Source organism: Amblyraja radiata, chromosome 8 (genome assembly GCF_010909765.2).
Source record: "Amblyraja radiata isolate CabotCenter1 chromosome 8, sAmbRad1.1.pri, whole genome shotgun sequence".
Taxonomy (NCBI): Eukaryota; Metazoa; Chordata; class Chondrichthyes; order Rajiformes; family Rajidae; genus Amblyraja; species Amblyraja radiata.
Window position 1 is genome coordinate 46,484,585 of NC_045963.1, and position 13,732 is coordinate 46,498,316.

Genomic DNA, 13,732 nt, shown 5'->3' on the forward strand with positions numbered 1-13,732 from the left:
AGGGCTTGACGCACGGAGCCGCTCAATCCATCTGGAGGACATCCGTAACTTCCGGTATATGTTATTAATGCAAGAAACGCGTACTTTCCTACCTGTTAAAAACTGCCAAAATGTTGGATTTTTGCGCTGAAAAAAATTGTGGAGGTCGGGGTAAGTGTGAGAGACATGTACCCAACTTTAGAATTCCAAAAGTGAAGCGAAATGAAGGTAAAGAGAAGCGAGAGCTGAAGGGACAACAGCAGCTAAAGTGCTTGGTGAACATTGGCTGTGCAGATATCGGAATTGAAAATATTGGGAATTATCGCGTTTGCTCACTGCATTGCATCAACAGTAAGGCATTATTTGTGTTTTTCTTGATTCCTTTGGTATCTAAAAAGTCTCAGAAGTGATAAATCTGGCTGTAAATTTTTCTTCAGATGCGTTTTCATTTAGTATGTAAAAACCCACTTGAGAACCATGGGCTATTTAAAAAATTTGCAGCCAGATTTATCACTTCTGAAACTTTTTAGATGCCAAAGGAATCAAGAAAAAACACAAATAATGCCTTAGTTGATGAAATGCAGTGAGAAAACGGCCAATGTTCGCTAAGCACTTTGGCTGTTGTCCCTTCAGCTCTCGCTTCTATCTACCGTCATTTCTCCTCACTTTTGGAATTCTGAAGTAGGCTAAATGTCTCTCACGCTTATCCCGATTTCCATAATTATTTAGCGCACAAATTGACAATTTCAGCGGGTTTTAACGGGCCCGCTACACTGGAAACAATGGTAAGTGCTTACCTGCAGTTCATCGCGTGTACTCCACTAGGAGTAGCGTAGCAACAGTACGGGTCATGGGTCGTGACCCGACTGCCGTGAAACCTCCCAATACATGATTACAATCAAGCCATCCACAGTGTACAGATACATGATAAAGGGAATAACACAGATTCAGATTCAATCTTTATTGCCATTGTGCAGTGTACAGTACAGAGACAACGAAATGCAGTTAGCATCTCACCCAGAAGAGCGAACATAGAATAATGAATAGTAAAATATATATATGTACAATTAGTAGCAGTAGTGCAATTTTTCTGGGGGAAGGAGTGTCCGGGGGGCGGGGGGTGACTGGCGTTTAACTGGTGACTGACGAATAACGTTTAGTGCAAGATAAGTTGCCTAATACCAGCTGAGAAGAAACTGTCTCTGAATCTGGAGGTGTGATTTTTCATACTTTTGTACCTTTTGTCCGATGGGAGAGGAGAAGAGGGAGTGGCCAGGATGCAACTCATCCTTGATTATGCTGGTGGAGTCAATGGAAGGGAGATTTGTTTGTGTGATGGTCTGGGCTGCGTCCACAATGCTCTGCAATTTCTTGCGGTCTTGGATAGAGCTGTTCCCAAATCATGTTGTGATGCATCCCGATAAAATGCTTTCTACTGTGCATCTGTAGAAGTTGGTGAGAGTTGTCGGGGTCATGCCGAACTTCCTAAACCTTCTAAGGAAGTGGAGTCACAGGTGTGCTTTGTTGGCCATTGCTTCAATAAGGTTGGCCAGGAAAAGTTCTTGGTGATATTTACTCTGAGGAATTTGAAGCTTTCAACCATCTCTACTTTGATGCCGTCAATGCAAAGTGGGGTATGTGTACCGCTTCACTTCCTGAAGTCACTATCTCCTTTGTCTTGCTGACATTAAGAGAAAGGTTGGTGTCTCGACACCAGGACACGAGGTTCTCGATTTCCTTCCTGTACTCCGTCTCATCGTTATTTGATATCTGCCCTACAATGGTGGTGTCATCTGCTAATTTGTTAATTGAATAAGCGAGTTCGGTATTCCGACTACGCATGCCCAGGTCATGGGTCACTTGCGATAAACATTCTCGGCGGCTGTGCTGCTGCATGGGTGCGGACCTGCATTTTGTCTGGTCGGGATCGGGCCTGGGTCTCCGGTGCTGCGGACGCTGTTGAGTTGCTGCTGGGCCGTCCCTGTCCCCTCCCGGGTGCCCCGTCCCTGTCTGGGGGCGGCCGGGGATGTCCGGGGTGGCCCTGGACTGTCGGGGCGCCGGCCTGTTGTGGTGGCTTCTATTCCGCGCTGGCTGTGGGCCTGGGCCACCACTGCGCGGGGCCGATGTCCCGTTGGTCCAGGGCTGTCGGTTGGCCCGGCGGTAGTTGGGCTGGAGTTGGCGCTTCTTCTCCGCGCTGGCTGTGGACCTGATTGTTACATGGCTGCAGTCATGGGTGTACATGGAGTACAAGAGAAAAACTCCAGATGCTAGTTTGCAAAAGACACAAAGTGCTGGAGGAAATCAGGTGGAAGAAGGGTCCATTTTCTGCTAAATTGTTCCCTCCGTGTCCCATGGTATTCACCGTGGATACTTCATCACAATCTATTTGGTTGAAATACATGTTTGAATGTGATTGTGCTATATTTGGTATTGTAGTTGTTTGGTATTGGTTTATTTGTGTAATGTATGCCAAAATACAGTCAAACCTTTGTTTAGCATGCTATCCAGATGTCATCCAAAAATGATTACAATCAAACCAGGGAGAATGCAGATTAGAAATGTGCAAGTACCACAATGAGCTAAATTGGGAGATTGAGAACATATTCTCAGTTTATGAGAGAACCATTCAAAAACCTAATAACAGGAGAAGAAGCTGTTCTTGAATCTGGTGGTATGTGCTATCAAGCTTTTGTATTTTCTGACTGATGGGAGTAGGGGGAAGAGGGAATGACTGGGGTGCGAGTAGTCCATGATTATGTTGGCCACTTTCCTAAAGTAGCGTGAAGCATAGACAAGAGTCAATTATGGGAGATTGGTCTATGTGATAGACTGCATCCTCAACGCTCTACAATTTCCCGTGGTCTTGGGCAGAGCACTTGCCAAACCAAATTGTGATGCATCCAGTAGGATGCTTTCTAAGGTGCATCTCAGTGCTTCCACACCTCAAAAAATGTTTTCCTTAAATAGAATCCCATATTTCCTGGAATTTGATGGTATTTCCTGAAATTCCCAACTGCGCAGCTGCGCCTGCCGCCCCAACTGCGCACGCGCGGATACTGAGCTCACAGCCGCCCCAACTGCGCATGCTTGGGGAGACGGCGTCAGTTTTGCATTCCTACCACGTCACCGGCGCCATATTCAATTGTGACGCGGCTGACGGGCCCCAACTGCGCAGGCAGATGGTCGTAAATATACTTTTTCTCCGAAAATAATCCAGCAGGCCGGATTGGACCCCTTCGCGGGCCAGATTCGGAAATGTCCCGAGATTTTTTAATTTAGCTAAAATTAACCGAAGACAACCAGAATTTCTCGAATTTCGGGTAATTTCCTTCAAAGTGGAAACACAGGTGCATCTATAAAAATTGGAAGGAGGAGTCATTGGAATCATGCTGAATTTCTTTAGTCTTCTGAGTAAGTGGAGGTACTGGTAAAGAATGGTGACTATCCATTCCCTCCACAGATGCTGCCTGATCTGCTGAGTTCCTCCAGCACTTTGTTTTTTGCTCAAGTTTCTAACATCTGCAGTTCCCCGTCTCTGTTAGTGTGCTTTCTTGGCCTGAATGTGATTGGACCAGGACAAATTCTTGGTGAATAAACAAGGAACTGCTTGTTCCTTCATGAAATCACCAAGAAATTCATGATGATTTTTGCACCAAGTAACTTGAAGCTCTCAACCATCTCCACCTTAGTACCAATGATCTAGACTTGGCGAGGGCTCCATATTACAGCAGATAAAAGGTCTTTTGAAACTCAGTAGGATGAGTTGGTATTTGTTGAGGAAAACACTTAACAAGGGAATCAAGTTTTAGTCAACAATCAAAAGTTTTTAATTGTCATATGCCACGGAACAATGATACTTTTATTTGCCAGTTTTACACAATACTAAAGCAATAGCACAAGGATAATATATAATCAATAATATCATAAATTAATAAAAGTAATACATAATGGTGCAAAGCCAAAGTACATAATGGTATCATAAAAGCAGTCCATAGATCAGAACTGTAAGGTAATGAAGACAAGTTTGAGGGTTTAAATAGCATTTAAGTCACAAAGGTAACATCAGATACTTGAATGTTTTAAGATCAACTTAAACGAGACACAGGTTGCACACTGTCAAGCTCCACCTCAGGAAGCAGCAATAAATGAGAATACATTAAGTTCAAATGTGTGAACAGAATGACTTGACAAAGTGGAAAATAGGAATTTTTTGTTGTATTTCTATTAAATGTATTGTAGAGATCCAAACGTTGCGTACAAAACGGTGTCTTTATTAACAAATGTAGTTTTGCACACACGTGCGTTTAGTGAAGGCTTGGGCAAAGTTCCTGCCATTGTTCTGGAGCACACCGGTTGACTGACGACTTCCCCTTCACTAACTCCCGCCAACACCGCTCACGTTAGAGTTCCAGCTCCACTGATGATGGTTCTAGCAATAAGTGGCTTGACCAGCAGATGGCGCCACATGACCCCCCCAGAACCAGAGTAACGGAAACTAGCAGGTGTACGAGTGAGGAGGCCTGATCTCGTGTACACATTTCCCATGCATGGGGCCTCAATCGGCAGAGATGAGGGCGGGTGCGGTCATGACGGTGGACGCCCCCGACGGCGGGGCTGCGCCACCTGCACTGGCTGAGCAATGTCCAAATTAGCCGGCTTAGGATGGGCCACTGAAACAGTCTCGTGCCGGCCGCCCATGTTGAGCACAAAAGTCGAGGTGCCGTGTTGCAGCACCTGGAAAGGACCCTCGTAAGGTCTCTGCAGTGGCGTACGGTGAGAATCACGGCACAGGAAAACATACTTGCAGTCCTTGAGGGCGGACGGGACGTGCATTGGAGTAAGTCCGTGGCGGGACTTCAGGACGGGAGAGAGCGTGCCCACTTTCTCCTGGAGGCGCGTCAGCATGGTCGAGGGCGGATCCTGATGCCCATGTGCTGCCGGGATTAAATCCCCCGGGACCGTAAGTGAGGCGCCGTACACCAGATCAGCCGAGGAAGTAGCCAGGTCCTCCTTCGGGTCAGTGCGTATTCCCAGCAGGACCAATAGCAACTCGTCCATCCAGTCCGGGCCCGTGAGCCGTGCCTTTAACAGGCATGAAATTTCTCCACGGATCCACGGATTTTGAAATTCGTTAATGTGAGACAGTGGGGGCAGGACTCATGATCAAGGGCGCCGATTGGACGAGAGGGACGTCGGTCAGCAGGCAGTTGGGGGGGGGGGGGTGGCGGGACATGATGATTCAGTGCGATCATTGGAGGAGGGAGGCGGGAGTGGGGGGCAGGATTGAGGATAGGGAGTAGTGATTGGAAGAGGGAGACGTCCGGGGGCGGGACAAGGCGAGGCCTGGTGGAGCGAGGGGCCGGGAGTGCAGTTAGCGCAGGTAGCAGCGGCCCCGGGAGAAGGCAGTGGGAGAGTGGACACTGGGCTGGGAAAGGGCGCGGCCGCAGGGCCAGGGCCTTGTCGGTGTCAATAAGCATTTTAAAGCAAGTAGAAGGAGTGTGTGTGAGCCCTGGTGAGCAGAGGGGGGAGTCTGTGAGTGTGAGTAAAGGCGAGGGGATGTCCCTGTGAGTGTGAGCAGTGAGGGGTTCCCTGTGAGTGTGAGCAGTGAGGGGGTTCCTGTGAGTGAGCAGTGAGGGGACCCCTGTGAGTGTGAGCAAAGGTAAGGGGGAGGGGTCCCTATGTGTGTGAGCAGTGAGGGGTTCTCTGTGAGTGAGCAAAGGTGAGGGGTTTCCTGTGAGTGAGCAGTGAGGGGGTCCCTGCGAGTGTGAGCAAAGGTAAGGGGGGGGGGGTTCCTGTGAGTGAGCAGTGAGGGGTTCTCTGTGAGTGAGCAAAGGTGGGGGGGTTTCCTGTGAGTGTGAGCAGTGAGGTGGTCCCTGTGAGTGCGAGTAAAGGTAAGGGGGTGTCCCTTTGAGTGTGAGCAGTGAAGGGTTCCCTGTGTGTGTGAGTGGGGAAGACCCTGTGAGAAATTATGGTTAAACAGGCAAGAAAACGGTGTCATTTCAAGGTACAATTATCAAAAAAAATCTGTATTAAGGAGGTGCTGCCCTCTTTTACCCCCGCCAGGGGCATTGCCTCTTGGAATCCTATCAGGGGCAATGCCACTTAGACCTCCAGCTCTCTTCCTCTTTTTTCAGTTTTTTCCTGTCTCATGCTTGCTTTAAGGACACCTTCATGGTGCGTGTGGTAGGCCGTAGTGTGGTGCAGCTGAGCGCCCAGCAGCCGGGCCATTGCAGACCACAACTCGGAGGTGAACAGCACACCCCTGTCAGAAGAGATGTCCACCGGCACATCAAAAAGGGTGATCCAGTGGGCAGCGGAGGTATCTGCGAGCGGGACAGCCTCTGGCCATCGCGTGAAACGGTCCCCGAGAGAGAGAAGGTGGATGACACCTCTGGACGGGTGCAGCGATCCCACGAGGTTGACATGGATATGGTCGAAACGCCACTGCGAAAAAGCAGAATCCTGCAAGGGCGCCTTGATGTGACGCTGAACCTTGGACGTTTGACAGGGAAGACACGCCCTGGCCCAGTTGCCGACCTGCTTGCGCAACCGGTGCCACATAAACTTGGCCGCCACCAGCGCCGCCGTTGCCCGGATGGAAGGATAGATCCGGCGATGCCAAGCTGCGGGGATGATGGGTCTCGGCTGACCGATAGACCGTGGTGCCAGCGGTACATCCTCCAACAACAGGGCACAGCATATCCTCATCCTCATGCTGTGCAGCCGCCAGGGCTGTGTAGTCGACGCCCGGGGCCAAAGCGTGGATAGCATTAATGGCGGTGCAGTACAATGCATCTGCGAACCGGTTGCTCTTATCCACGATGTGCAGGAGGCAAGTCGTGTACTCCAAGATGTAGGCCAAGTACGCTGCTGCTGGGATGACCAGGGATTAGACACCTTCGAAAAAGCAAACGCAAGTGGCTTGTGATCAGTCGAGGAAATAAGGGAAATGCCGGATGGCCAGGTAGAGCGCAAGGAGCTCACGGTCGAAAGCACTGTACTTCTGCTCAGGAGGTCGCAGGTGACGACTGAAAATGGCAAGGGGCTGCCAGCATCCATCGATCTGCGTCTTTGAAAGCTGTCGTTACTGCATCATCCCACACTAGGTCCCACTGCTTGCTGGCCAAGATCCTGAACAACGGTTGCATGATCCGATAGCCGCTGGCATGAAACGGTGATAAGAATTCACCATGCCGACAAACTCTTGGAGTCCTCGCACCATGGGGAGCCTAGGAAACTGATGAATGGCTCAACCTTGATCAGGAATGGGACCGCTCCATGCTGATTAATGTGGTGGCCGAGGAAACTGATGAAATTAAGGCTAAACTGACACTTAGCCAGGTTGATGGCCAGGCCATGCTCGCTGAGCCGCTGACAAGAGCAGCCGGAGGTGAGCACAGTGCTCCTGGCGAGAGCAGCCCACTATGTCCATAAGCCTCTGTATGTCATCAAGGTAAATGAACAGGAAATCCAAACCGCGGCCCACCATGTCCATAAGCCGCTGGAAAGCCTGAGCAGCGTTCTTGGCTTGACCACCAGATGGCCCCACAGTATACATTTTGTCATACAGTTGATGTAGCAGTCAGTTTACTTGTTAAAGACTCTACATATTTCCTCAAGCTGATGAGAACTGGTACGCAGTCTGGTCACTCCGGAGGTGTTGAAACAAGGAACTGCGGATAAGGATACAAAGTACTGGGGTAACTCAGCGGGTTAGGCAGTATCTCTGGAGTAAATGGATAGGTGACATTACAGGTCGGGACCCTTCAGACTGATTGTGGAGGGGAGAACACAGGGAGAGAGAAGGGGTAGGACAAAGTGTGGGTGGTAATGGGTGAACACAGGCAAGGGGGGGTTTGATAGACAAATTGTTGGACAAAGGCCAGAGATAGAAATATAGAAGTTGTGAGACAAAGCGATTGAAGAGTTGCAAATTGTGAAGCCAGAGGAAGGAATGCAGGTGGAAGGGGAGAGGAGAAATAGGTGAAAATTCATGTTGGGCAACGGGGAGAAAGGGAAGGGGGTGGGTTGTTAGAGGTTACCTAAAATTAGAGAATTCAATGTTCATACCGTTGGGTTGTAAGCTACCCAAGCAGAATATGACTTCAGCAATGTTGTTCCTATAAAAAAAATTGTAATACTTCCCTGCTTCAGTATCACTTATTAAATGTAGTCAGTTTGATACTGTTGGGAAGAAACAGATTGTTTGAACTGTTCCTCTGTAATCCTAATAATAATGGTGCTTTAATTGTGTGAATAATCATTATTATGAATCATGTGAGGACTTAATATAGTCACAAGAGATTAATTTGTATTTCACACAAATACAAGGTAACCGGGGTTAAAGTGATCAGGTTTGTGTTGATTGTTAGTGCAGCTTTTTGAACAAAGAAAAATTCAGGTCTCAGTCCAGACTTGGAGCTGAAGCTCTGTGCTACAAGGTTAATGCAAAAGATTTGGTGACACTGATCACAGAAGATCAGGGATATTCTCGTGACGTTCTTCCAATCTTTATCCCTTAATCAAGACATAAAACAAATGGTCTGATATTTTATAGTCATATAAAACTGAAAACAGGCCTTTCGATCTAAGTTGTTGATGTAGACCAAGATGCCTCATCTAAGCTAGACACATTTGTTCGCATTTGGCCCACATCCTTGTAAACCTTTCCTATCCACATATCTGTCCAAGTGTCTTTTACATGTAGTATAGTACCTACCTTGACTACCTCCTCTGCCAGCTATTTCCATATACCCACCTGTGAAAATGTTTCCCCTCAGGTTCCTATTTAATCTTTGCACTGTCACCTTTGATCTATAGTGCCCTCCGTAATGTTTGGGCAAAGACCCATCATTTATTTATTTGCCTCTGTACGCCACAATTTAAGCTTTGTAATGGAAAAATCACATGTGGTTAAAGTGCACATTGTCAGATTTTTATACATTCAAAGGGTCATCAACACCGCACAAAAAATCACTGGCTGCCCACTGCCCTCCCTGAAGGACATCTTCAGCTCTCGCTGCCTTGGCAGGGCAGCCAACATCCTGAAGGACCCTTCCCACCCTGGACACAACCTGTTCCACCTGCTGCCCTCTGGCAGACGGTACAGGTCTTTCAAAACTCGCACAAACAGACTCAGAGACAGCTTCTACCCCATAGCCATACGTGAACTTAACAATGCAAAATAAGTAATAACACTCACATTCAACTGAATGGTTCTACCTCAGCTGCTATTATTATTTATCTGTAATTTTTTTTTATATGTATATATTTTTACCTTTTCTTATATATTTAAAATTGCTCTTGTGAATCGCACCGTGGGATTGACTTTTAAATTTTGTTGTACCATGTGCAATGACAATAAAGAGATTCATTCATTCATTCATTCATTCATTCATTTTGGTTTCACCTTGTAGAAATTCCAGCAGTATTTATATATAGTCCCCCCCCATTTCAGGGCACCATAATTTTTGGGACACAGCAATGTCATGTAAATGAAAGTAGTCATGTTTAGTATTTTGTTGCATATCCTTTGCATGCAATGATTGCTTGATGTCTGCGATTCATGAACATCACCAGTTGCTGGGTGTCTTCTCTGGTGATGCTCTGCCAGGCCTGTATTGCAGCCATCCTCATCTACTGCATCCGCTGCTCTAGATGTCAGCTGATTTACATCGGGGAGACTAAGCGGAGGTTGGGCGATCGTTTCGCCGAACACCTCCGCTCAGTCCGCAATAACCAACCTGACCTCCTGGTGGCTCAGCACTTCAACTCCCCCTCCCATTCCCAATCCGACCTCTCTGTCCTGGGTCTCCTCCATTGCCAGAGTGAGCAACAGCGGAAATTGGAGGAACAGCACCTCATATTCCGCGTCCGGATGGCATTAACATTGAATTCTCCCAATTTTGCTAGCCCTTGCTGTCTCCTCCCCTTCCTTAACCCTCTAGCTGTCTCCTCCCACCCTCCCATCCGCCCGCCCTCGGGCTCCTCCTCCTCCCCCTTTTCCTTCCTTCTCCCCCCCACCCCCCATCAGTCTGAAGAAGGGTTTCGGCCCGAAACGTCGCCTATTTCCTTCGCTCCATAGATGCTGCTGCACCCGCTGAGTTACTCCAGCAATTTTGTGTACCTTCGATCTTCCAGCATCTGCAGTTCCTTCTTGAACATCTTTAGCTTATGCTTGTTTTGGGGGCTAGTCCCCCAGTTTTCTCTTCAGCATATAAAAGACATGCTCAAATTGGGTTCAGATCAGGTGATTGACTTGGCCACTCAAGAATTGACAATTTTTTAGCTTCGAAAAACCCCTTTGTTGCTTTAGCAGTATGTTTGGGATCATTGTCTTGCTGTAGAATGAACCGCTGGCCAATGAGTTTTGAGGCATTTGTTTGAACTTGAGCAGATACTTTGTGTCTATACACTTCAGAATTCATTATGTTACTACCCTCAGCAGTTGTATCATCAATAAAGATAACTGAGCCAGTACTTTCAGCAGCCATACATACCCAGCCCATAACACCCCCACCATCTTGTCTCACAGATGAGGTGGTACGCTTTGGATCTTGAGCAGTTCCTTCTCTCCTCCATACTTTGCTCTTGCCATCACTCTGATATAACTTAATCTTTGTCTCATCTGACCACAAGACATTTTTCAAGAATTGTGGTTGCTCTTTTAAGTACTTCTTGGCAAATTGTAACCCGGCCATCCTATTTTTGCAGCTAACCAGTGGTTTGCATCTTGCAGTGTAGCCTCTGTATTTCTGTTCATGAAGTTTTCTGCGGACAGTGGTCATTGACAAATCTACACCTGAAGAGTGTTTCTGATCTGTCGGACAGGTGTTTGGGTTTTTTTTCTTTATTTCAGAGAGAATTCTTCTGTCATCAGCTGTGGAGGTCTTCCATGGCTTGCCAGTCTCTTTGCGATTAGTAAGCTCATCAGTGTTCTCTTTCTTCTTATGATGTTCCAAACAGTTGATGTCGCTAACAGTTTTATTCTTGGATCTCAGTCTCATAGTAGCTTCTTTGACTTTCATTGACACCACTTTGGTCCTCATGTTGATAAACAGCAATAAACATTTCCAAAGGTGATGGGAAGACAGGAGGAAAGACTAGGTACTGAGAGCTCTCTGATATCTGCATTAAGGAGGTAATTAAACACACCTGAGCAATTACAAACACCTGTGAAGCCATGTGTCCCAAACATTATGGTGTCCTGAAATGGGGGGGACTATATATAAACACAGCTGTAATTTTTACATGGTGAACCCAAAATGTATAAAAATACCTTTAATAAAATCTGACAATGTGCACTTTAACCACATGTGATTTTTTAAAATTACAAATCTCAAATTTACAGAGGCAAATAAATAAATGATCGGTCTTTGTCCCAAACATTATGGAGGGCACTGTATGCCCCAGAGTTCCTGATTTCTCTATCCTGGAAAAAAAACTTCATTCACCCTATCTATTCCTGTCATGATCTACAAGAGTCGCTGCCTCAAATAGGCAGCTAGCATCCTCAGAGACCCACACCACACTGCCCAACTCTCATTTCACTCCTGCCATCAGGAAGAGGTATATGAACCTGAAAACTGTGACGTCCACGTTCAGGAGCAGCTTCTTGCCAACAAACATCAGGCTATTAAACAATACAACCTCCAAATAAGCTCCGAACTACGAAGACTCGGGGACATTGTTTTCTTACATCCCTTCATGCGCAGGATGCAAAGTGGTGGTGATTTTATATAGGTGTGTAAAGTCAAGAGTGTTTTATTGTCATATGTCCCAAAGTGAAACAATACAATTCTTACTTGCAACAACACAACAGTAATATAAACATAGTACTCTGTAAACACCATAATTAACAAAAAAAAATTCAGTATACACACACATACACTGAACTTTTTGTTGTTAATTATGGTTCACATTACTGTTGTGCTGCTGCAAGTAAGATTTGTATTGTTTCGTTTTGGGACATATGACAATAAAACACTCTTGACTTTATACACCACTATATAAAATCACTACCACTTTGCATCCTGCCCTCGAAAGGATATATGAAAACAATAATAGTTTAAAGATGAAAACAAGTCTGCCCAACCTCTCCCTCTAGCTCATGCCCTCAAGTTCTCGCAACATCTTAATATATCTTCCCTGCACTCTTTCCATCTTATTCTTTCCTATTGCAGGATGACCAAAGCTCTACATAGTATTCCAAATATTTACTTTATTGTTGTTAATGGACATGTATTTCTGTGTGCAACTTAGTTATGTACTTTGGGACTTCCTGGAATATTAATTGAATTGCAAGTTTATTTGAACGAAAGCCTGCGAATACTGTAAATCTAATTAAATGTTTCATTCTGTTAAATCACATAATAATCCATAAATCCACCAGACTATAGTATTAGTTACTAATTGATGATTATAAAATCTAACGCTTAATCGTGATTCAGCAAATAACGTGTCAGCATGAAACACTTTTATGTTTTTTTTTCCAAAATGTATCACTGAATTTGTTATCAATATGAGACAGTGCGGTTTCACCTCCCCCCCCCCGCGGAGGATTCTCTGTCTCCACCCCACCCACCGCCGTCAAAAATAGAGCTCGTCTTCGCCTTGGCTCTTTTGTCAGTTACCTTAAACCCGTTGTATTTGATTCTCCTACCATGCGAAGTAAACTGGAATAATTCATTCTGCGTTTATTAAATCCAACTAGAAAGTCAACTTCCGGCTTGCTGCCACACCAAATAAGCTGATGTTGTACATTCTTAAATCAGAGTTTTTTGAAACGGTTAATGCTACAAAGTCAACGAGTTGACGGCCTTCTGCCTGCCTGAAAGATGGACGCCACATGCACCGTGGAAAGGTGGGAGGCGTGCGCGCTGCAAGCGGGTGAAAGGTTGGAGGTTGCGGCTGATCAGCTGATTTCAAGAGGTGGGAGTTGCTGCAAACAATGTAACAGACTGGGTGCTTGCAGAAACACCGAGCACTGGCTGACTGAAGTCTGCACCGTCTGCATTAGCCGGGTCCATCCTCGCCGGTCCTTCCACAAACCTCCCCGGGGCTCTCAGCCTTCAGCCATTCTACTTGGATCCCCCTCATCGCCTCCCCCCAAGCTAGAAGGTGACTCTCGGCGTCTTGTTTTCCCCAGTAATGCGAAGGAGGGCAGATTCCCTGACAGTAGAACATGACAGGACCGTTACGACTCTGCAGAAGGACCCCACACTATCTGCTTCGAGACTGAAGCACAGCCACAAGGCAGCGAGCAGCAGAAAGGAGAACGACCTCGACACAGACACCAAGACAGAAATGAGAATTGGCAGTCGGAGGTAAGAACGGGTCGTGGGCTGGAGCTGGCAGGACAAGTCACCGTATTACTGACAACTTCCGAATCTGCCCGGCTAAAACCCACGGAACATTAACGGGTTAATCTGCTGCCTGGAAATTTCTCGCTTCCTTCGCGTTTCTCATCCAGTAACCTCAAAAGTAGCATTTTTAATCACTGAAGCGGACCCGACCGTGGCTCTCGCTTGCTTTCGGTCGTTGAGTCAGCATTTCTCAAAGACGGAATAGGTCATTTGCAAAAAGAGCCAAATAAATTATCTGACTACATTTTCAAATTGTACAAATAGTTCAAAGATTATTTATCACATCAAAGAGAAAGATATTTCAGTTATTCAAAGGATATTGTATGAGTATCTGAATCGTGTTTTCTATATTGACGTTCTTGTATCATTGGTTCGCAGCCAGGAAATTC

General features: G+C 46.4%; 1 protein-coding gene across 3 annotated transcripts in view; it reads left to right on the forward strand.

Annotated features, from left to right (window-relative positions):
• Nucleotides 1-13,732, forward strand: part of abhd12 (abhydrolase domain containing 12, lysophospholipase) — a 103,148-nt gene that overhangs the window by 1,346 nt on the left and 88,070 nt on the right. Inside the window, exon 2 of one of the 3 annotated variants that reach the window (XM_033025809.1) lies at nt 13,127-13,304. The exons of 1 other annotated variant lie outside the window; for it this stretch is intronic. In XM_033025809.1, the coding sequence (XP_032881700.1) occupies nt 13,129-13,304 (176 nt within the window). In that variant the 5' untranslated portion in view covers nt 13,127-13,128. Of the gene's footprint in view, nt 1-12,601; nt 13,305-13,732 lie in introns of those variants that run through there. One more of the 3 variants, XM_033025808.1, reaches the window with a different exon arrangement.